Source organism: Eutrigla gurnardus, assembly GCF_963514095.1.
Source record: "Eutrigla gurnardus genome assembly, chromosome: 14".
NCBI classification, from domain to species: Eukaryota; Metazoa; Chordata; class Actinopteri; order Perciformes; family Triglidae; genus Eutrigla; species Eutrigla gurnardus.
This window is the reverse complement of record NC_139937.1, coordinates 13,215,632-13,241,179: the sequence shown is the minus strand read 5'-3', so window position 1 is coordinate 13,241,179 and position 25,548 is coordinate 13,215,632. Positions and strand designations below refer to the sequence as shown.

Genomic DNA, 25,548 nt, shown 5'->3' with positions numbered 1-25,548 from the left:
TTAAGTTGTCTTCTCAATGACAAAGAATACTTACTTATCCTCTCTGGGTCGAGTAAAGACAGAGGAAATGACATGTTAAGAGAAGAAATGGGGACTAGCAGGGAAACATTGTAAATAGAGTAGCCACTGATGACATGCAAAGATCAGTAGGGCCACACAGAAAGAGCATTAAACTGTATATTTACAGGATTATCGAAAGCATCAGCTGTGTTACAGCATTAAAAGAACATTAAAAATTGAGCTACTTACGGCTTCTTGCCCTCCAGCGTATTAAGGTGGGTCTCCAGGGACTCCAGAAGACTTTCTGGGGCCTGTAGGATAATAAACAGGGACCTATTTATGTTGTCAACACATCAGAAAGGTTAAGTCCCATCAGAAAGGCTCACTGAGTTGAGTGACGACGCCTCCTCTTAGAGCTTTTAAGTTTGTATATTCACAACATGTCTGCTCAGGTTAATGTCACCATTAAACTGTAAAATCTCCTTAAAAATGATTGGAAGAATTAACTGGCACCCTCAGAGATGATAGATGTCACCCAGCTGAGACATTCTTCTCCTGGTGCACTGATAATCATCTTCCTTGTGCAGTTTTTCAGAATAATCTAACAAGATCGACTCGACAGCACTGCCTCACAGGACATTTCACTCCATCACTGGCTTCATTGTTAGATGGATGGCTTTTCTCGGTGCGCATGCTTCCTCCTGGTGGAAGCGTATTAAATTGTGATTTTAACTTTGACTGCTACCCTGATGGTCCTGAAACCAATCTGCACCCACAATTACAGAGTAACACCGCCTGGTTGCAAATTCCAAAACTTGATGAATGATAAACAATTAACAAAATAAAACAAATGTATGCTTTCCAAATTGTCAGTTTGATTTGGGCCTTAAAAACCTTCACAAAAATGCACACTCATATTATTCACTTCAATGCATGTTTTATCTTAGCTATTTCTTAAATGTTTCTATGACGAATCGAACCATTAATAAACCTCCAGATGTGTTTTTTAAGTTTTTCAAATTTTAAGTGGAGAATAAAGCAAAACAACCACTAAACAATTAAAAAAGGGAGAGGGAAACAGAATAGTGTTAAATCTCAGTGCTAGAACAGTGTTCCAACCAGCCACCATGGAAAGCTGCATGCTCAGCAGGGGGACATCACCTCCAGACACGCAGTTAAATTGAATGGTGATTCAGTAGGCGTATTAAGAGAGGTCAAAGCTAATTCAGCTGATAAAATAGGTCACTAATTCATTTTTCTTTATACCTGGCTGAATTTCCTGGATCTATTCATGTAAAGCTATCCAGTCTATTACACCTGAAACAGTGAGAGGCCAACAAGAGGCTGAAGGCATTAAGAGGGATGAGTAGATCATCAGGCAGAGACGTTAAAGTGTTCGTCCTCGCCACTAAGGACAAAAAATGCTGTTCTGCAAACGACAAAGCGATACAAAAGCTCCATCACTGGAACGCCGAGACATACACAAGTTGCTGAATCATCTGGCCTTCAGGCATATGTTTGAAATATGATCCGATATAGCAGACCCTGCCATCATTTGTAGAGTGCTTCCTATATCTATGCACTGCTCCTAAAAAAGAGCACCCAAGTGAACATGACATAACACTTTCACAAAGCCAGTCTGACAGTAATATCATTCTGTCTTGTTTGTGATGATGTAATTCCTCCTGGAGGGGATAAGAGGAGAAATTGGTGGCAGAGCCTGAGATTAATAGTTTGCTCTCCTGGACACATTAATCGAACTTTATCTTCCGTACAGTCCCTCATTTTTAAAGATGGGCATTCGAAGATATGTAGGGTTGGGCTCTGAAGATTAGTTATGTTATACTGTTAATTTATGGTTTTACTTTACGAGCAAGAAACTCTGTGGTATCATTCAACTAGGGTCACTGACCTAGTATTTATCAGGCTAGGACTGACACATTGTTTACCATTCTCTACAATTTTCCACACTGCTGTTAACCCCAAACACCACAGAGCTCAAAAAATCATCCAGCATGTCAATTGCATTAAATGCCTTTCTAGTTCAAGAGATTTTAATGGAAATGTCCGCCTGGATTCGGATTTCTTCCATTGTCTGATTTTTTAAATGACATTTCTCCTGCGAAGAGGTGGTTTGAGACTCCTGCTACCACTTTTTTCTATTCTTAAAGGAGTCATCACCTGGAAATCGCAATTTCTCTTGTTAAAACATGCATATCTGTGTTTGACCTCAGTTGAAACTTGCCTGAAAGGCTGGAGTTTGAAAATGGCGCCGTTTTTTCGCTTCTGCTCTTTTTCCGAACAGGAATAGCACACAAGGGTGTGCATTCCTAAAGCACGAGATTTTGATTCTGCGCCTTCGGTGACGTCACCGTGGCGGCTACTTGCATAAGCCCACCCCTCTTTCACCACCCAACCCCGCCCCGTCCGCTACCTGAAATCGCCGAAGCGCCGCCATTATGTTTTGGAGTCTGCATGCAGGCAAGCCCCCCCCCGGCTCTGTCCTTCCTGCGGCGAATCAACGCGCGCCTCATTACATATTATACAATGCACATCCGGACCAGTCAAAACCTCGCGCGTAATCTCGCGTGATAAAATCGCGGTACGAAAAAGGGTCAGAACAAGCTCAATGTTTGATTAAAATTTTTTTTTTTTTTCTAATAAGTTTTACGAATTGATCCAAAGCGATCCAAGGGGGGCTGGATACGTATAAAACCAGGTGATGACTCCTTTAAAGTATTTTGAGTAATAATTATAATGCTTAAAAGAGCTATAAAGAGGCTGAAATTACAGCATCCAATCCTCTGCAGCATCCAATTCTATTCCAGTCACATCATCCCACTTCATCAGAGCGCCTGATGTTTGTCTGCTGGACGTGCACTCGCCGTGCAGTGTGCTTCAATTCAGTGCACTCAAAGAGAGTTCAAAATGTTGGTCTTCCCCGTAAGCTGTTTGCTCACCAAAGTCAGCTCTGTGCTCACTAATACTCACACTCTCACTCTCTGATCAATCTGCAAAAAAACCATACCTCCATCTCATTGGTCGGAGAATGGAAGTGCACAACACGGGGCACAGTTGGATACGTCTCCCATTTATAACATAGTGTGGCTGTTTGTGAAATTATGATTATTCTAATTAAGGAGCAATGATGGTGAACACAGCAGGTGAAAAAAACAGGTGGCAACTCTATACATTCACACCACATGCACTAGTGTTAGGAAAAACTGACTCCAAAAATCACAGAAAGGATCCAGTTTTAGCAATTAATTGAAAATAAATAAAGTTGAGGAAAAGCCATTGTCACTCTTACCTGAGTGAGTTCAGGTATGTCATTTTTGTCTATTCCCACTTGCTGTAAAAGAAGAGAGTGACATTTCAATGCAACAGTTATATTATACATATAATATTTAACTACTTATATGATGTACAATGCAACCTACCTCAGCAATTTTGAATAATTCCGAAACCCGAGTCATTCGTGTCAGGAACCTTTTGTAGATCTCCAGCCCGTCTTTACATTGGCTCCTCTTCATCTGGAAAAATTTCTCTGGATAACAGAGATCGTGAAATGTGAATCTTGAGCTACTTACGTGTTTCTCCTTTTGTTAACAAATCCCAAGAAAACACCAAAAGCAACTATTAAGATCCTGATCCATATTGAGCCTGATATATCTTATTCGTTTGTGCCATAGCGCTCCATTGTTGTCTTTTAAACTATTAAAAACACTGTGGCAGTGTTGCACTACGTGACATGATCCTTGTACAAATATAATATGATTTATTATATAACAAATGTATTTTGAGTTGATCCCACATACAGTGTTCCGCTGCTGTATTCTTTACCTAGCAGGTTGATAATGCCGTCATTGTAGCAGGCATATAACTTGATCAGGTCTTTGAAGAGTAGGAGAAAGCAGGCATTTATCACCCCATTGTTCAGTTCCTGTGCTTGCACCTACAGATACAAATAAAAGCCAGGAGGAACAGGGTAATTACGAATTTGAAAATGAACATAAAATACCCTTTAAATGACAAACCAACAGAAATATCAAATGAGAAAGACGATTCATTTCAGCAAAGGCAGATAATGTGATAGGTTAATATTGTGTACCTTGTAAAAAAAAAGACTTTGTTTGCTAATAGTGTGTCACTCACCTCAAAATCCAGCAGTGCATCGATCTGGCTCTGCAGTGTGGGCATTCCTTTTAAAAGCTTCTCCACTGACATGGTCCTCATCGCTCCATCAGCTCTGAAACAGAGGAAGATGGGAAGAAATAGAAAATGTGAGAAATAAGCAGCTTTCAGATAAACAAAAAAAAGACTCACGTACTTTTCTGTCTGAATACCTGGTTACCTTCCACACGTGCAGCATCCACCAACGTGTCTGATCTCTATTCAGTAGTTTGCAGTTACATTTTTCATCATCAGCTTAAGGATCCGGGGGGACCTTGTCTGTGCCAGCTAAACAGAGCCTTCAACTCTGTGAGCATGAGTAACAACCAACTCTGTATTCACCTCTGCACTCAGTATACACGCAGTAAACCCATGCTACTTGGCCCAACGCCGGGCTGGAGTCCATCCCACGCACCAGCCGGCCCCCAGTGGGATGACTGTTATTCTGATTGATATGGAGGGCAGGTAAATAAAGGGGCATATTCTGGTCTGGATAAACTAAGAAAGTTCAAAATCGATAATAATGCTGAAATATTCATGCAGGGGTGTTGTGAGAGATGTAAAAAAACGTACCCTTTCTTGACCCGAACAAAGTCAAAAGCCATCTGTCTGTAGGCGAAGGCCTTCTCGTTGAGATAGCGGCTGTAGCGCCTGATGTACGTGGACATGTCGTAGCCTGAGGACACACTCACATGGAAACATATGCACATTCAACCAATGTCAACTCAGGGCAGAATACTAGTAAAGTATTCTTTATGACTATATGTAAAAAAAAAATTACATATTGTCAAGATAAGCTATTACAAATCTTCAGAATAGCTTAAATGCCAGTTAAAGAGTCTTTGTACCTTAAGCGCTGTAGGGTGCAAAGACTCCTGAGATAAGTAAATGGCTGATAAAATTAGTATATTTTCTTGCTGAGAGATTGATTGACACCACTACCTTGTCTGTATGCTAAGAATGGAGCTAAAGCTAAGAGCCCATTAGCTAGCATAAAGACTAGAAACAGGGAAAAAACAGTGAGCTTGGCTCCGTCAAAAGATGAAAATCTACTAGCATCACTAAGTCTTGCTAAGTAAAACGATATATTATTTGCTTCTAAATCTTAATGATAACATAAGATAATCCCCTAGCAATACCTTCATAATTGACAGACAGATAAGAGAGGCATCAGTCCTTACTAACGCAAACTTTCTTGTCTGCATGCTAAAAAATTAAACCAGAGCCATAGGACGATTAGCTTAGCTTAGAGATTGTAAGCAGGGGAAACAGCTAGCAAGGCTCTGACACAGCTATAGAGGTGCTGGTTATAAGGGGTATCTTCTTTCTCAGCACTCCATGCTTAAGATTGATACCGTAATGTGATCCCTAATTATGTGGTCTTTTAAATGTCTTTAAAATGTACAATTTGGTCGATACTCCAGTTGCCCTAAACGACTACATTTTCATGACAACAGACTGTGAACCCAGTGTTTATCACCATGGAGATGGTTTAAGTGAGGGAAACTAGGGATTAGGACAGCTGGAAGTGAGGGATCGGTAGAGGAATAATTTAGGTTGCAAAGTTTAGGCTTATTCTGCTATTGCACATATTATAGCTGAAAACCTCCCCCACATGTTAAATGTCTTGAACATAAGTGTTACAGGGAGAGTGTAACACATTAATAAAGGGGAGAATTAATTGTCAATGGAAAGGTCAGAAAATGGGGATGAATCTTGGCTGAAAACGATGGAGGGCTGGTTAAGTCAAAGATAGGATGGAAAGAAACACCACCCACCGTGCGAACCAGTTTTGTCCAGGAAGTTGCTGAGGTTGAACAAGGTGTTTCTAGATGCCAAGAACTGCACAAATTTCTGCAGGGGAGAGGACAAATACAAAGGGTTGAGATCTCTGCCAGGCATAAAAAAGACAAATGGTGAAATGGCTCTAATTTAGGCAAAGGCAAAAACTTTGGGGAACAGATTCAGTGAAATGATTCAATGAAAAATACAGTTAGTAATAAATGACACTGCATGGTTATGAACACATTACATCATAGCAGTCATGGCTGGTTATATTTTCACGATCCTTTTCAAACAGATGGCTCCATCTTAAATATAAAAGGAGGAAGGAAGGCTTGGTAGATGTTCACAGCTTTCTGGGGCTGTTCAGGGCTTTCAGCTCTCTACTACAAACCTGTGAAAGTGCCTGCAGCAGAAAATGAAATTAATATGAGAGGTGTGATTCCATACTAGCCTTTTTCCTTAGTGATTATGAAAGAATCCAGCATTAAAGGAGCAATGCTGCAGCCTTTGTGAGTGGGAGGGCGTGAATATGAATTAGACACATGGAGGGACAGCATGATAAAGACAAACGGCTCTCTCTGCAGCCCTGCAAGCTTATTACCCCCACCCCCCCCCCCCCCCCCCCAACACATACACACACACACAAACATACACACACACACACACCACACACACACACTATGGATGCTTATTTAGTGGCTGATTTACACAAGAACACACCAACATGAGGGGAGGTAAAGAATGAAAATTCCTCCCTGCAGAAACGAGGCGATAAACATCAACTCCCCTCCTCCCACTTTCTTTTCACGTCATTCTCTCTCTTCAGTCAGTACTCAGACTACCATCATCATCACTGTTACTACAGCAGCAAAGCCCTGGCTAAAGCAGGTCTCAGGAGACAGAAGGCACGTACTGTGTTCAGACATTGCCTTCTCTAAGCGACACATTTATGAAACCGTCCCTTTTATCGATAATAGCGAAAAATATAAAATATACAGCTTATTTGTGTGTGTGTGTGTGTGTGTGTGTGTGTGTGTGTGTGTGTGTGTTACAGGATCCCATTGTGGCTCATTGCACCACAATTTATGCTCCTCTCTGACACCTGCTGTATCGACTGCAGTGGTTAATGCTTTTATCTTCATATCACCAAATCTCTGCTCTCCACCCAATGTGTGCTGGGAAGGCAACCCCCAGGTAAATGAATGACTAAATGTGACAATAATTTGATTCCACAGTATTTGTCAGTCTCTATCAACTACAGTATATTCTCTATTGCTCTCTCCTATTGCATATTTTAGAATACTCTAACAGTGCTGTATCAATCGCTCTCTCTCTCTCTGTCTCTCTCTTTATCTCTCTGAGTTATCCCTCGTCGCCCATTCAAAGCTTTCTTCAGCTGTCAGAACAAACAGTAATGGGGTCAGGAGGGTCAGGACCAGGAAGCACAAGGTCAGTCCCTTTGCTAATTCCACCGCTGCTGTCGAAGCCAAAATGTAAAGGGAATTGCACAGGGAGAACATTTTGGGCTACATTTTAGTAAAGTACATTTCCATTTAAGTATCTTTTAATATGTATTTATTGATATGGAAAGGCTGAGTTACGCCCCTTCCAGTGTGTGACCTCATTTCGGAATGACGTTTGCCAATTTAAATATAATTAATCATAAAATAATAATAACTGATATTTCGTTTTTTGTATACTGTAGCTGCAGACATCCCACCAACCAATGATTTAAAATATAGTTCTGTGCACACTTTAACTGATATATCATGCTGAAGTAATTTCCACCCTTTTACACTCATAACATGAATGAAAACAGACTAACGCTAGGCTAGCTTATATTTACATTACCATGCATGAAAGGCAATAAGGGTCATCATAACTCACTGTGTGATTCTGTTTTTTATTTCAACATACTTCAACATATTTACGATTATTCTGATAATTCACCACAATCAACATATTGTGAGTGTTTTTTATCCCCATCCGCGATAAAATCCTATATTGTACCATCCCTAGTGTCCAGCTTTTTTTATATCCAGCAGCTTCCTAGTACAACCAGTCTCCTGCTGTCTCTACCGATGACTACAATCCCACTATGGTCGTGTTCAGTGGATCAGCTGGTGGTTAAGTCCCTTGCTCAAGGGAAGATATATACTAACTCACTTCCCCCTGATTGTATTTTACCAGATATTAAAACATTTCCACCTCACCTCATTGCCATGCACCATGAGGTGGTGTGTGGTGATCAGGGCTTTGAAGACCACCACCCAGCTGGCGTTGCCGACCCGCTCCATCAGCGTGTCGGCCATCTGGGGGATGTTCACATTGGTCTCCTGGGTGGCCTGGATCAGGTCTGCAAGGTATGGAGGAGAGAGGAGCAGCAGGTCAGATGGTGGATATTAGCAGGGAGGGAGACACACAGGTACAGCGTAAGCCTTTTTTATTCAAGGAATGACAACAGATGGCTGAGAAATAACAAATAGAAGTGTGGTACAGTTAATGCGGTGGTACTGGATCTGATCTTAGCAGTATTCACACAGCCCACCCTCTTGGGATGTATTTCCCTGAGCAGTGTTTCCTAAAATAAGTAAAACACCTGCATATGGAATGAGATATTTTCACTTGCATTCAGTGTTAATCAAACCGTTTTATATCTTTAAGTATAGCCGCAAGGTGTTCAGTCTCATTTCAAGGTATTGATCTGAGCAACAAAAAGTATCATCATGATTCAACACACCTTTATTGGGAACTGGTCTGAGGACAAAGTACAGAGGCATTTAACTAAAACTGGAGGTTTTGTATCGGAAGCTCATTTGTTAGATATGACAGGTTTTGCAGTGTGAAATGTCCGTCTAAATGTGTTACTTCCTCTGATTTTGACATCCGATGCCTATTCAGTAAAAGTAGCATGCTTTTCACAAGCACAAGGAGTGAGTTTCAACACAACTGCCTCTGGAGGCTGCCATTTTCCATCCTATTGAAATTAATTTTGTGCCTCGCATTATGCCACCATTGCTGTTGTGAGTCACACTGGCTAATGCTTTGTTCCTTTCTGCAGTCAGTCATTAACACTAGCACATGCGGAGGGAGATTGGAACATTCCACAGCAGAGATACTGTAGGGACGAACCAAAAAGGGAGAAGGGATTACAATGCGAATGCAGTTTCAAAGGCCGGGTCGATATTGTGATGCATGAGATGAGACCTGATGTAATACAGCAAAAATCCGGAGATTAACCACTCTTTAAATCCATGTTGCTAATTCTGTAATGACTGAATAACAAGCACTTTATGTCATGAAAACGGGTCATGACCCCATCGTGTTTTCACTTGACACTGCGGTTCTCATTGGCTCTTTAAAGCTTTGTTAGCAGCTGTTTTCTAATTGCCATGTTTTTAAATCTGCAACTTTATCGTTGTGGTTCACTGCTCTCATCAGCATCATTTCCAACCACAGCAAGCAGCCGTATTCAGTGAAAATAAACTCTGATAAACCCAACAAACAACAGTTAGCGACTAGCTGGCGGACATAGTGTTGCAATTACCATTAAAAAAGCCAGATAATTCCCTCAGCACTTGGTGGAAAACAACAAAAAAGTTATTTCTGAGAGTAACATTTTACATTTGCTCTCAGTGCTAATGCTGTCCCATGTTTGCTAACATATTTGGTGTCAGGTGATTAGGCAATAATATGTACAGTTTGGTTTGCATCCCCAAACAGGCAATAAGAAATTAACTAAATTAATTCAAATTTTAAAATGATAATTTCTTTATTATTAAATTATTATTATTGCTTTAATGCTAACATTTCAGCTCTATATTATAAAAAACAGCAAATTCCCACTACTTAAGCCACCTTTAAAGTTGTATAATGCTATCCAGCTATTATAAGTGATTGTTTATGCCTGGAACAAAGAAGAGACATTTCCTCGACACTATGCAGCCACTGTGATACATATAGTCATACAGCACTTTGTAATGTAACTGGTAGGCTGGCAAAGAGGAAAATATACCAAAAGCTTAGCATGACTTGCTAATAATAAATTAGAGCAATCAGTAGTTGTGCTTCGTCCTTGTGTTTATCAGCATGTGTCAGATAACGTTAAGTTAACGTATATGTGAAAAATACCTAATGACTGGCAGATATGCAGGCTGTCTTTCATGGCAAAGCGTCTGCAGAGACAGCATGAGGAATGAGACAAGTAGGTGTGTAGTGATGAACCGAGAGGGACAGAAAACATGACTGACATCATTTTAAAAGCTTCGATTCAGCAGACCCACAGCAACTTCTATTTAGCCCTGTGATTCATTAATCATCAGTGTCATATCAATCCTGCATACTTGCTGTCAGCTGACAGGGAGAAAGCTGAGAGGTGTCTATTGGATTTTCCTCCCTGGCCTAATATAGATTAAATAGCAGTACACTTCACACATGAGTGAGAATGATGTGGAGTAATGAGCAATGGGGAACTAAAGAATTTTACATAAGACATGGAGAAATGAAAATGTTCTAACAACTCTTACAGGAGACAGTTTTGACACCTTTTTATAGTGTCTTTGATACTTCATATCACGTTAGTTTGATGTGGATGTGAAAAAAATTACAATTTTCTTAAGGTTTGTCCAGACTAGTCTAGAAAGCAGACTCACATATCCACATACACTGTCCTGGTGCTATAGATTCTCACTCTAGCACCCTGCAGCTGAATATAGATCAACACAATTTTCTCGTGTTTGAGTAACATCTTCTAAAAATCAGAGTATCCAGCTGTTTTAAGAAATGATTTAGCCGTTTAAAATTTCACTGTGGCATTTTGTGTGACTGAACAATAACTTGTTTTTTTCCCCTGCTTTATAGTGCACATTTCTGTTTCCATGAGTAAATCAAGTCCAGCAGGTGTAGTTTGAAAGGGTGCATTCAAGGTCACTGCTTTGACTTTCAAGCTACAAGTCTGCTCACACTTTTGCTTCCTCCATCATGCTTTTATCATGCAGTAATAATTGCATTTCCTCTTCGGTAGTATGCAGCACGCGCACACACACACACACACACACACGCGCACACACACACACACACACACACACACACACACACACACACACACACACACACACACACACACACACACACACACACACAGATGCACAAAGTGTGAGAGATAATCCCTTCAGGCCTAATGAGTCAGCAGCCTGCATCATCCTACGCTTCTCATCTCTCCATCTCTGTCTGTCTCTATCTTAGTCAGTCTGTCTATCTGTCTCACTCTCTGCTTGTCTCTCTCTGTATTTCTGTACTATAAAACAAACTGCACAGCCACTACCATTTAAGATAATTGCCTTAAATCTACTGTAATTCATGCCTTAATAAGATTACAATAAGCAAATGAAGATTCAAGAGATTAGAGCTGTATAGGGAAACGTATTGGAAAAACGTTTCACTCACTGTTCTATGAATCACAAATATTCCCAACAAATGTGTTGGATGAAACCTTGGTACATTTTTGAAACACACACACTGGACTAAAATCTGAATCCTGTCAAAGGAGACAAAGAGAAACAGGTGGAGTCTCTGTTCTGATTGGGATGCTGTGCAACAATCCAGCAGGATTTCCTGACTCACCGTCTCTCCCCACCTTCCTTCTCAATTATTCATACGTGTGAGTGTGAGTATGACAGAGAGATAGTGCAAGGCATACGTGGCGCCAGCACACACACAGAGTCACACTGACTAACAAGTATGTGCATGGTTTGAATAATAAACCCATCTTGATGTGGAAAGTTGTTCCCAAACAAAGGAAAAGTACTGCCCCCAATTTTGTACATTGTTGGAACGAGTCGGGTCTTCAATTATTTTTTGTTGATGTTTTTCACAACCTGCACTGTTTTGGTTCAACATCATCAACATCATTTGCAGCATCAGGCAGGAAAAAGCTGTGAAAAACCACTGTACACAGTTAGCTGGTCAGCATAGTAAAGCTTAAGGCAGCTAGCATTTAGGTGGAGACCAAAACGGAGCTAAAAGACTGAATGATTGTGATTTTGTATTGTTTAGAGACAATAGTATGACTGCTGTCAACAAATAAACCTAGTCAAGAAGTTTAACAGCTTCTTTCAGACTCTAAAACCTTTTCTGGCTCAAAACTGTTGTAGCAGCCAAACATGAGTCTGTCTTGTAACGTGGTCCTCGTGTGACATTTCAGTCCCTCAGTGACAGCACACAGAATATGTCCTTCATATAAAGCCTGGGGATTTTTAGTGGTTACACAAGGTTATTTGTGTCATGAGGATTACAGGACTCTCCACGTGTTTATTATATTATCATACATGGACACGTAAGCCCACTCTAGCAAACGCGCACACATCCTCCCCTGCTCTAATTCAAAGCGCAGCACCTGAGCCGTCATCGTGAGGCACATCGAGCAAAGAGAGGAGGGCCATTGGTCTGACATGTTCACGTCGTCTACAGCATGTGATTGTAAAACAAAAGAAAAAAGAAAAACGAGAGCTGCGGAGGAAAATAAAATAAAAAATACAGCCGTCTGAATGTAAGGCACCTGTTAACAGGCAGCTGACGCTTACGCTCGACACTTCAGAATGCAACTCAGCACTCAATGCATAATATGCAGTCTCATCTGTTACACATTAAAATGTACAATTTTCACAATAGTACCAAGCCAACGCTAGAATCACCGTATTAAAAACAAGCAGCGATGAATAAATCCCTGACAATATTTCCTGTGTATTTTATTAAAGCTGATTCTTCCCCATCGGGATGTTATTGTCATCTGAAAACACATAAAAGAGTTGCATTCATGTGACATATTTATTCAAAACAATAAACATGGCCAGTGGGGCTCCTGCTCTGCATACCCCCTGCAGATGGCATACTTATGGTTACTTTTCAAGTGATTTCCTTGTTCCTGAACTGCAAGGAAATAAAATACATCTTTATGTGCATTTTAATGATGGTTTATGTCACTCAAGGCAACAGTATGAAGAGTACAACACTAACTTTTAAAAATGATTGCCTGGCTGTCAACAAGGCGTCAGCTTTGGTTGCCCAAACTGAGACTATAGTTGCCATTTTTACTCACTTTATATTTTGAGAAATTACGATACTATGCACATCAGCTTTATAATGAGTATGTGTGTAATTTCCTTTTTGTTTTTTTGTTCAGGCTCATCGGCTTATTTGTCAGGTGAATCAATTTGCATATTCGTTTGTGATGTTGACGTGTTTTTCCACTCAGTCAAATAACTTTGCACCAACGTACACCCAGCATTGACTGGCACTCATTCTAACGGTAACAGTAATATTAAAATATCACTCAAAAATATGTATTATGGGGTGCACATTTTGCTGTCCCTACTCTTTAATTATTAAAATGTCCACAAAAAACCATGACACTGATGGCAACCAAAAATAAGAAAATAAATCTCAAAATGGCTGCCAATGGCAACATGGCAACACTTATCGTCTAGCCCTGCAGTTGGTTATGGTGTTTTAAATTCCTCATAGAAGGAGGTACAGCATGAGCAGACTGCAGCTACACAGACAGTCCTTCTTAGTCTGACAGATTCATCCTTGGTTTTTGCTTTTTATGGGATTTACTGATAATAATAAAAAGATTAAATATGCCCAAGACCTCTGACATACTGTACGAGGATGTGAAGTACTAGATAAAAATGTATCTTGCTATGGCTAAAAACAGGTGAGCATTACAATGGTACATGGGGTCACTTGTTTCTTTGATGAACATGGGAACTGTAGTTTCTTTTGAGTCAATCCCACATGCATTGTCCTCACTGGCTATTTTCCAGCCCAGCCCAAAAAATCCAGCCATGTTTGATGTGACGTTTTCTAAAAATAGTTGTGCACATCTATTTTAAGAAATTATTCAAAACCATATACTTGTGACCTGTTTTTCTAGATATCTTCAGCAGGAACCAAGGAGCATGGAACTTAATGACACATGGTAGGTAACTGTAAAGTACTGATGGACAAATGCATCGTTGCTTTTGGTCTTTTTTTTTTAACAAGATCATTTGACAATAAGAAAATGAATAAATAATACCAGATGTACTCTGTGCAGGCGTCCCTTGGGGACCCGGAGGGCTTGTAGCGATCGAGATCTTCTCCTATCCCATGCTGCTGATGCTCTATTGACACACACACAGTGTCAGATAACTGTCACTGAATAGCACATCAGGGTGCCCTGCAGCATCTGCCACACCCAACAGCACGCGACTGACAGGACTCCGATTTCAAATGCCACCCTTTTAACGTATCAATAACTGTAAGTGATATCAAAGCTGCTGTGTGCGAGTGCAACGGAATACAAACTGCCAGGCACGCATGCACCGCAGGACACACTCATGCATATACGCAGGGCTGGATGACGCACATGCAACATCCTCCTCTTAGTTTTTCAAAGATAGATTTTCGCCAATACCACGAAGGAAATGTCGGCATGTCAAGGTGGTTTCCTAGGCAACAGGCTCTCATATATGCAACGGCATCAAGGATGCAGTAAAACTCCTTTGAAATCACAGGTGCAAACTCCCATAGCAGCACAGTGATAGGGTCCATCCAGCCAAAGCCAGATGTATGTGAGTCATACCAGCCTCAACACAGCTGAAAAAAACCCCCACTGAAAATACAACAGTGAATTCATATAAATACCTGCTTTGTTGAGCCATTTGTTATATCTATTCTCATGTTTCATATAGACTGTGACTCGTAAAACATGAGGATCGGTGAACCTCAGTAAGCGCGTTATCTATGTAACGAGTGCAGAGTGTAATGCCATGCTGCGTGAGTGATGTTGAGCTACACATGAACGGACCATGAAAGCACAGCGTTTATTTATAGCTAACCCTCAAGCAACGTACAGGGGGAAGGAGGAAAAAAAAATACCCAGAATGCACTCGGTCCCCACGTAGCATAGCACCAATGTGACGTGGCTGCCAAACAAAGAGGAAGCCATTGGGATCCAGGCACTGTGGAGGATGGAAGTGACATCTGAGGAAAGCGCCGACATTCCACACAATGCTGCTGCCACTGCTGGTGCACTCAGATAGTAGCGCTGCCTTCATGTCAGCGCTTTAGCTTTCAGTGGCATTTCACTCAGCTATCAGTGGAGTTGTGGTTTATTTGCCTGCTTTGATGCAGCTCATTGGTAGAACATCCCACATTCATTCACTCACTCTGTATAAGTATACTATGGCTGTCCTGGACAAAAGAAATTCTGGTCCAGTCACCTAACACACACTAAATCACACTAGCACACGAGACACAGAAGCTAACACTGGTAAAGACCCAGATATTCGATAAATCTTTTGACCACATCTGCTTTTGCCAGCCACGTCCACTTCCTCTGATTACCGATAACTGTCCTTCTTATTTTGCCTACAGTTTCGATGTATGCTAACCCACGCTACATTCATTCAAACTTCATTCATGCCTTGTTGGCTGTTCACCTCCCGTTAGGCCGTATGTCTTCCCTGTCTGAATAGAAAACCAAGCTTGTGGCTTGTATATATTTCTGTTGGGTGCAGGTTCTGCTCTGAAAGGAGACAGATGTGCGGCCCTTATGCTGAACCAAATAATGCTGCCAGGCCTCCTTTTTTTCATTGATATTTGGCCATCTCTTTCAGACAGGAATCTGTATCTTTGTGGATACAGCACTATTAAAATAAAACATTCCCTATATTTCCTTTTAATATTTTCATAGCCATGTTTCTGAGAACTATAGTGATCATACAGATACAAGCTTATTTCCCCCTATATTTAATCAATCCCAGGGTTGTCTATGTTTGCATGAGTGAGTAATCATGAGTGATATAGTCTAGGAAGTCGAAAAAACAACAACACTTTGCTGTGATGCATTGTTCAGCTATCACATTAGCACTGTGGGTAGCATGCTTAGAGCCAGTGCTGTGTGTGAAACACATTGATACGTAAGTAGGCCTATGTTTCTCAAGCTTGTCAGAAAGCGCCTGAATGCTTCTTCACAAAGAACTTTGTAAAACAACCGTTCCATATCTGCTGATTCATTCTGTGGAGGAAAACTTTTTTGTGACACTTTTTTTTTATTGCAAAGCCGGGACACTTCTACACGGGAGGCAGAACTCAACAGTCACACTGTGTAATAAAACAGCAGGAAACCCGAGCCTCCCTGCATTATTGATATGCAGCCTGGGTGGAGACACGGCCCCTTAATGTTTGAGCAGCTGGAAAGCCTCCTATGCTCCTCCTCACCTGCATACCAGGACACAGGTGTGTTTACTTTCATTTTATTCTGGATAGGGCATTCTGCCCATCAAATGCAATAAATCCCCCCACAGATACAACTTTACGGCAATATAAAAACATTTTTATCCTCAGAGTAGCAGGCTGGAGGACATTGTGGCCTCCTAAGGACATCAGACAGAGGGCTGAGAGGCCAGGGAAGAAGTGGGAGGTATTAAGAAAGGAGAAGCAAATTTGTTTGAATTGGCTGCTCAGATTCAGAGTAGATAACGGTCTGAAAGCAGCTGTATGGGGGATTCTGGTCCCAGCTCATTAATCTGGACACACACTGTCAGTAGGACAGTCCACCTCCCACACAGTGTTTAATATCAGCGAGTCATTCTGGGGCTTTTCGGCGGATACCCACTGTGAGATCAACACTGCAGTTCATGCTGAGCACTCTTACCCACCTCCTTCCACGTTTCTCTGCTCACTGCAGCTCCTCATTAGGCAAGCGCTGCACAGAATCATTATACAGTAGTAAGGAAGAAAGAGATACAGAGGCGGAGAGTGATGGCGAACAGATCGAGTGGGCGAGGCATCAAAAGGGAAACATGTGAGGACTAACTGAAGCAACAAAAAGGATTGAAGATGCTTTTTTGTACATTTCTTGTATACTTCATGTTCATGTGGCTGCAGTGTTTTTATATGGGTAGAAATAATGAGGACGAGAGATTTGCACAGGAAGTGAAGATGGCTGAGCATTACAAACAGCAGCATGGATGTAACCCTGACTCACTCGAAGCAGTAGACTACTTAGAAAGTTCATAGAAATGTTTAAGAAGGGAGGAGATAAACTACAATGAGAAAACTATTGGATCCTCAAAGTTAGGGGACATTGTGCATCCAGGCCTGAGCTGGAATATGTTCAATAACTGCAAATATATATTTTTGTGATGCCTCCTCCTAAAATAAAGTCCTTTATACTCCCCTCTTTGTAGATAACCAATTTCAGTAAAGCACTGCAACATATGCTGATATCCAAAGTACTACTGCATGTATGCTGGACACCAAACTGACTAACACATGTAACTGTGAATCGGCATGACCAGCAGCAGTTTCAGTATCTATAGCCTCGCTGACAGCGTTGGAGCAACTTTGCTTCATTTTTCAGACAAAAAAATGTGAAACAAACTGTATTTTAAGTTCAGTGTTATGTTCAAGAGGAGTAACGACAGGCTGTCGAAATGTTGAAGATTTTCTGCCACGGTAGGTCTACTGACAGTCCATGGACACGATGTCTTTGGGGTCTTGTCTTTGCCATGGCAGAAAAAATATAACAGCCAAGCTAACATTTTCTCTGTTTCCAGTCTTTATGATAAACTAAGCTAACTAGCTGCTGGCGGTAGCGCCATACTTAGATCCTTTTATCTAAGAGATCTAATGACCCGAAAAATATCAAACTATTCCCTTAAATACTATAGGAATCGTGATATACAATTACGGTCTAAATTTATCAGAATATGCTAACCAATTTTTTTTTTTCCAGAAAAATTTGATTATCTTGCCACTTGAGAAAATGCATGACTCTTTCCCCTTTCATTCTCACAAGAGCATACAAAACAATGTTATTTCATATAGATTATTTATTTTTTGGATTACTAGTAAAAAATGTGATATCGTGATCGCCCCAGTCAATAAACATATCAGAGACTTGTAGAAAATACTTAATATTTCAGACTTCATAGACTCACCCCAGCTCAGGGAGACAAATATGGTCTCTCAAATATGGTAACACATTGATGGTGACTCATGTTGTGGTAACAGCACCTTAGCAGCCAATGGGGACTCAGCACGCTGTTTATGTTGCTCAACGCTTACCTTCCTGCCTCCTCCCCCCATTGCCAAACACACACACACACACACACACACACACACACACACACACACACACACACACACACACACACACACACACACACACACACACACACACACACACAGCAGGTATTGTATCCCAAGCAGAGCATCGCTGTGTTAAAAAACCTGTTAATTGGAGTGACTAGATTTAGAGTGGCAGCAGAGTGATAATTATTGCAGTTAACACCGACAGAATCTCAGCCAGGAAGCCTAATCAGAAACAGGGTCATCATAGGATGAACAATGTCTGGGATCTAACGTGAATGCGTGGATTCAAAGAGGAGAGAGAGAAAAGGTAACAGTGAGAGAGGCAAAAGTATGTCCTAACTGTCTGAAGAGCAAGAGTCCGGGCAACATGAGTAGCAGTAGATGGAGATGGAGGCTATTAGGAGCAGGAGAAGTAGAGGGCCCTGTCTTTGGAAACAGAGCCATCTTCATTTGGCAGACATTCAAACCCTGTTACACTAGTTATATTGCTGTGTCCCTCCGGGCCGCAGATGCCCTGCATGTCCTCTGATCCATGGGCTGGGCCTTTGATTTCACACTGAGAAGCAGCACAAAAAAGCTGCCTTCACGTATTGATTGTAACCCCTATTTCTGAGTCAGGATAAAATCAGAAATAAAAAACACACTCGAGAGAGAGCGAGTTCATTCTCTGCTCAGGTAGACGTGACTATCTTTAGTTGTTTAGGGCTATATTAATGCTCTGAATGTCACATATTGCTCCATTAAATCCTGTCCTGTGAAGTTTTCTTGTAAACAACACAAACTCAAAAGTTATGCTTACATACAGTGTTCTATCGTTTAAATCCAAGTAACTTTCAGTGTTCGTCCTCACTGCCTTTGTTGACGTTTTACCACCATCTTTGTAGTAGGAATGCCAAATGCGTCGTCTGCATTCGTGTGCACGATACCGACAAAATGGGGACCCCCTCTGGAAAACATCGCTCCACAGCACTATAGTGATAAAAAAAATCCTCAAGGTTCATTTAATGTACAGCAAAAATGCTTTTATGTTATGGCGCAAAACAGGAAGAGGGCACTGTTATTATTCTGCATGTTAAGCTTCCAGATTTTGTGCCACTGACAACAACTGCCAATCTTCTTAGCAATGCTCTTCTTTGTTCACAATAATTATCCTAATGCCTTGCAAACGTCAGCCCATTCAGACAGCCCGTCTCACAGCTGCACCTCCTCCTCTGCCGGCTCCAACCTGCTCCTATCCCCCCAAAAAAGACTGTCATTTGCATCCTCATTCAAAGTCCCTGTGTAAGTCAAGCACACACAGCGGCACATGCATGCAGACGGTAAGCCATCGAGAGCCTTCTGTAAGACACACTCAGGCCAAGTGGGGTGTCAGGCAATCTGTGCTGCTGCTTGAGCTCTAATCTTTTAGGAGTTTAGAGGACCTCCGGTCTGTATCAGTCATCTGTCAAGCTCTTAAAATAAATGACAAATGTCTGTTCTAGACACATACCTACTATTCTGCTACTATCAGTCCGCAATTTGTGGCTTGAAGACACAAATAATTTGGTCACTGTCCACTATATTACAAGGGAAATTCACCACCTTCTATGCGGATGTCCAATCAGCGTTTATTGTAAATGTGGTCAATTAAAGCAAAATATTCCTCAGTGCATGCTTTATTGGCTGAGAAAGCTGAGTTCTGCTGCTTGCAGAGCCATGCCAGCTAAACCCACATACCAGGATGCATTGCATGCATCGGCCTCTCCCCGCCGCATTTCTTCAGCCTTACGCTCTGGCTCGGATTAAATACAAAACACAGTAAAATGTATCCCATAATATCCTCTGCATTATTTATTTTCTCATTATAGTATTTTAGAAGGCCAGTTTTGCTGTTGGAAACGTACAGCAGCTTCTGGGCAGCTAGAGAATGGCGCCCCATGGCTACCCAGAGGCAGAGACTAGAAGTCCCAGCTAAAAACATAGCAGCTTGTAGCTCTTCCTAGCCTCCAACTACATCACTGTCATGTCTGTGTTGAATGCAGGAAGAACAACAGATTCTGCAGCTGCAAATTCAGCTTTCTGGGCCCCTATATATAGCACACACACAGGAAAATATTACACCAATGGACTATGTTTACCATTAACACTGATTGGACAGCCACATTAAAAAGTCTTTCACTTATTCACAGTTATAGGTTGCCTGCAGGTTGGCACCTAAAGCCTGCCAACCTGCAAAAGGGATATAACCCCCAAGATATTCCCCAAAATTAAAAAAAACATGTCTGTTTATACCTGCAACACAAATGTTTAATAGTACGGTGCCTTTGTAGGTTGAGGAACCTAAATCAGTCTGCAAGCTCTCTGATTTCTGATTTTCTTAGTGTTCAACAGTGATATCTCCGTCAGAGCATTAGGAGCTTATTGCCCCGATGCTCTCCTACTGTCACTCGAACTAGATCAACTGTGCAACAGACCAATACACATTTGGCTATCAGCGGAACAATCCATAAGAAATCATTTTTGGTCCATGTGTCTGTGGAGACCTGTCTGGGTTTAGGAAGAAGATAATAGAACAAATTAATCCTCTTATTGTGGTTGGATGTCGTATGTATATCGCTTTGATAATAATGGTCAGATGTAACAACTACATTATTTAAAGAAAGTCTCAACCGATTGGTGGCGTTCACTTAGTGACAGAAAAGCAAGATAAAAGCTATCATTCAGCCATCTTAATTGATTTGTTACTGTTTTTTAAGCCTGAATGTAAGAAGCAGCTCTTGTGATTACAGCCAGAAACCCAGAAAATATAGACTAATACAAGGATGTAATAAGAAAGAGGGCAGTCAATATATTCCTGACATCTTATTATAATTATGACATGTATATTTACTTAAGAAGAGTGTCCAGGAGCCAAACACTTTAAATACATGTGACTGCATGGTTGCAAAAAGCAGAAATTACCCATAGACATGGTAGACCACATGGGCAGGATAGGAAGAAATGGAATAAGAGGCTAATAATGAAGATGGCTGATCGACTGAGGAAAATATGATGATCTGTAATTCAGTTTTATCATTACGGATGCTATAAAAGACAGGAAATTTCAGAAGCAAACACATAATAGCTGTACATTATTGAATAATGTAGTTAAAGGTATTTTTTGTGGAAGGGTTGAATGGTGGCTGTCAAGCTCCTCTATTTGAAACAAGATAGTACATAAAGGTGTGATGTTGTTGATAGTGTGGATGTTCTACGGCAACAGGTTTCGCTGGTGGTGTCGATAAATATTTCTGCTAGCGGTCACAGAAAAAAAGAAATGGATTTGAGTTGCCCCAAGCAACACATTGAGTAAATGTCAGCTACGGATGAGATTGAATATAATGTCAGACAACATCCCTGAAGCAGTTCCTCCAATGTGACATTAATTCACCTTTGACATATGTCATTAAGCCTTAAAAGTAACCAAACCTCCACTTTGCTTAAACTGAAGGACTTTACATTTAAATGTATCCAAGATAAATGTTTTGCCCTTAACTAAACTGAGCTCTTCTTGTCTGTTTCGGCATCAAAACTAGTCTTACAATGTATTGCAAAGATGGAAAAGTAATGTGGATCAAAAGACGGTAATCAGGTCAAATTAATAGTTCATCTCCGCCTTTAGTTTTAAAGTAAACGTTTAAACAGCGGCCACTGTGGCCACACGTGGTAATTACAGGATAACAGGACACCATTTCCCTTAAGGCAGATTCTTTAAAGGAGTCATCACCTGGTTTTATACGTATCCAGCCCCCCTTGGATCGCTTTGGATCAATTCGTAAAACTTATTAGAAAAAAAAAAAAAAAATTTAATCAAACATTGAGCTTGTTCTGACCCTTTTTCGTACCGCGATTTTATCACGCGAGATTACGCGCGAGGTTTTGACTGGTCCGGATGTGCATTGTATAATATGTAATGAGGCGCGCGTTGATTCGCCGCAGGAAGGACAGAGCCGGGGGGGCTTGCCTGCATGCAGACTCCAAAACATAATGGCGGCGCTTCGGCGATTTCAGGTAGCGGACGGGGCGCGGTTGGGTGGTGAAAGAGGGGTGGGCTTATGCAAGTAGCCGCCACGGTGACGTCACCGAAGGCGCAGAATCAAAATCTCGTGCTTTAGGAATGCACACCCTTGTGTGCTATTCCTGTTCGGAAAAAGAGCAGAAGCGAAAAAACGGCGCCACTTTCAAACTCCAGCCTTTCAGGCAAGTTTCAACTGAGGTCAAACACAGATATGCATGTTTTAACAAGAGAAATTGCGATTTCCAGGTGATGACTCCTTTAAAGACATATTCATGTTTATTTGTGACATGCTTGTATCTAACAGTAACTAAAAATAAGGACAACAAAAAGTCAACAAAAAGCGCTTTTCTAGCTAACTAGCGAAAAAAGGCACTTCACACTATTCAGTCACTTTTACCCGTTCACACACACACATTCATACACTGATGGCAGAGGAGCTGCCTGCACATCAGGATCTAATATTAACTCATTCATACACATTAACACGCCGAAGGCTCAGCATCTGGGGCTATTGGGGGTTCAGTATCTTGCCCAAGGATACTTCGGCATGCAGACTGGAGGAGCCGGGATTCGAACTCGCCAATCTTCCGATTGGACTCGCTCTACCTCTGAGCCACAGCAGCCCTTTAGCTAACATTAGCCACCATAAGCTATTGCTCATACCAAACCAAGAAGCAAAACCTGTAGAAACAAAATCTTGGAAAATCAGGAAAAGAACAAGAGCTGAGTGTCTTTTTTTACTCCAGGATTCAATGTTAGCAAGAGTGTTATTTCTTAATTTGAAGGTTGCATACACTCACTTTAAGTATAGCGCTGACAAAATTTGGCAGGTGGGCAAGCTTTCCAGTTTGTTGTGCTATGGTTTAACGCAGGTCATCATTCACTTTTATGTTTAAGATACAGACAGACAGGCGGATTGATCTCTCCGGCTGGGATCGAGTTTGCCAACATGAACTTGTTGCCGTTTCTTCAGATCTTATACTGAGGCAAAGCTGATGGTATGAACCTACAACAACGCATGTCTGGTGTAAGTGAGTCATCTGTGCAGAAGCCTGTTGTTAATATAATTACACAAACATAGTTATTACCTAACTGGGAGAGCTTCCAACCTCAGTGTGTGTTCACTTAGTTTCTGTAAGGGTCACGTTCAAAGTTTATCCATCTACATCGCTTCTTCTATGATGTACACACTAAATATCTTTGCCCCCTTGCCCACTACTATTTTGTATTAGTGTTATCATCCAAATACACCCACTTCTCACAGTTTCTTATGCATGTCTTTTCTCCACAATATCATACTGTTTGCCTTCACCCGTTGATAGAGAGTTTAGCGCATTAGCACTTCTAACGTGCTTCAAAGCGCGAGAAGCTAATGCTGCTAGCTAAAAGTTACAGTAAACTAAGCTAACACCCCCATTTTTTAAGACTTGAGGGTTACTCACTAGTCGCCTTTTAACAAATTAAGATATGAGATATAATTCAACATCAAATAACATTATAAGATTTGTGAGGCCTTACTGAGTGCATGGGGTCTGGGACAAACTCATATGTTCAGTGAACAAGCATACACAAAAGAGCTATTAGAACAAATTTAGCCCAGATACAGTACCATTTGGTGAGATGCTGCATTCACGTGCATCTACATCAGAATATTTTAACTGTCTGTATGGCTGCACACAGGGGATAATGCAACCTAAATTGCCTCTATGAGCAGATACATGCTATGCTATCTAACATTTATGTTTGCATTAAGCCCTTTCCAAATATTTTAGGCCTTCACCACATTTCATATCAGCATTTGAAATTAAATCAGCACCCTAACCGCATCTTTTCCCACCCTTGTCCTACAAGATATGCCAACAAATCAAGAAATTGCACCAAAAAAGAAAGTCAGTGATGTATGCTGCAGAGGCACACACCTTTTTTTTTTTTTTGCTCTATCACAGGGCACAAGAACCTAGGCAAAGGCCTGTGTGTTTAGCAGCAACAGCACTTTTCAAATATACATTTATTGGCAGTGAAGCAACACGGGGGGAGATGGTCTCCAGTCAGTATGGCTTATTGCCTAGTTTTAAGGCTTTGTGGCTTGATTCTGGTTCGACACTGGTGCTTGTGCTCATCTGCCGGCACAATGGGGGAAGAAGCCCTGCTGTCGTTAGGTAATAGGTTTGGTTTGTTGTTCAATTAAAGTCTAAATTAAAGTACTGGATGCCTCAAGCATTATGCGTGTGTGTGCATGGACATGTACATACTGTGGCTGACAAACCCCCTTCCCCTAGCACATTAACAATGTGGATGGGGGGGAGGCAACCATCATTGGTGCTTGGCCTATTTGCACATGAGGAGCGGATGGAGGGTCGAAAGAACACATACATATATAGATAGAAACATTGATAGATAAGATCAACTCACATTCCAGGTGCTTTTTCTTTGGAGCCGTCTGTTCATGTGTGGTGGCTTTACACACAGCTCGGGCGACCTCGGATCCCGTCAGGCTGTACTGCGCCGCGGCGATGCGGTCCGTCAGCGTCTGACCCGACATCTTCTCTCCGTGGAGTCCAACCTCGACTAGCAAGCGTCCACTATGGTCCTACCCCCCCCAACACCCTCTCCAACACCGAAATGCACGACCGGCCTCAGTAATCCCAGCTGCCCTCCAAAGCACCACGGAAACACGGCACTAGAGGAGAGATAGAAGGACACTTTCTATAGAATTGCAAACGATTTTAAATGCAGAACATAGTGGAATTGGCCGATTCCAAGTCAGTTGCGTTGGATCTGCAAGACTTTCTTCACTGACGACCAATATCGTTTAAAAAAACATGCTTTAGGCTAAATAAGCCAACACATCCAACTGCAAAATCCTACACCAGGTTTTAATTTTAATTTTCGATGAGTTTCTTACTGTTCTGCGTTATTTGTCGGCCAGGCTCCCTGACAAAACGGTCCTCTCCGGATGATGAGTGTCGCTGCCTCCCCCCTCCCAGTCTTCCTTCCTCCAGCCTCGCGGATAATCCCCTCCACCACCAGTCCTTGTGTATCAGCGGGGCGTTCAGGGGAACATCAGATCCTGGATGGCATCATCATCATCATCCCACCATCCAATGCAGCGGGGTTTTCCTCCTCCTCCTCCCGTGCTGGGTGCTTCCACTCTGCTGCGGCCCACAGTCAGCCTGTAAACCCCGGCGATGCGCGCTTCAGCCCGGGTCGCTGGATGGCGGCGTTCCTAGTGGATTAACATTGCCTTGCTTATTTCATTTTTTTTTTTTAGCATTTCTCATCCCGCCCCGCCCCCTGCTTCGAGTCAGGTGACGCATGATTACTAACGCTGCTGGCCGCCTCTTTCATCGCGAGAGCTGGGAGGAGACGAGAGCTAGATGGAGGTTGTGGATGTACGGATATGAACGGGTTAA

General features: G+C 41.6%; 1 protein-coding gene across 2 annotated transcripts; it reads right to left on the bottom strand.

Moving 5' to 3' along the window:
* Positions 1–15: 15 nt before the first annotated feature.
* Positions 16–25,374, bottom strand: snap91a (synaptosome associated protein 91a; the record flags this gene model as incomplete). Of its 2 annotated transcripts, XM_084026288.1 has the most annotated exons (11): positions 25,041–25,374; positions 24,548–24,815; positions 8,172–8,314; positions 5,952–6,027; positions 4,747–4,849; positions 4,156–4,249; positions 3,844–3,955; positions 3,441–3,547; positions 3,311–3,352; positions 250–311; positions 16–43 (listed from the first exon to the last, which is right to left on the bottom strand). In XM_084026288.1, the coding sequence occupies exons 2-11, from the start codon at positions 24,675–24,677 to the stop codon at positions 31–33; spliced, it is 882 nt and encodes a 293-aa protein (XP_083882414.1). In that variant the 5' UTR covers positions 24,678–24,815; positions 25,041–25,374. The 2 variants fall into 2 exon arrangements, with proteins under 2 accessions (XP_083882414.1, XP_083882415.1); XM_084026289.1 differs by lacking the exon at positions 16–43 and having other exon boundaries at positions 246–311; positions 25,041–25,373.
* Between the last annotated feature and the right edge of the window lie 174 nt (positions 25,375–25,548).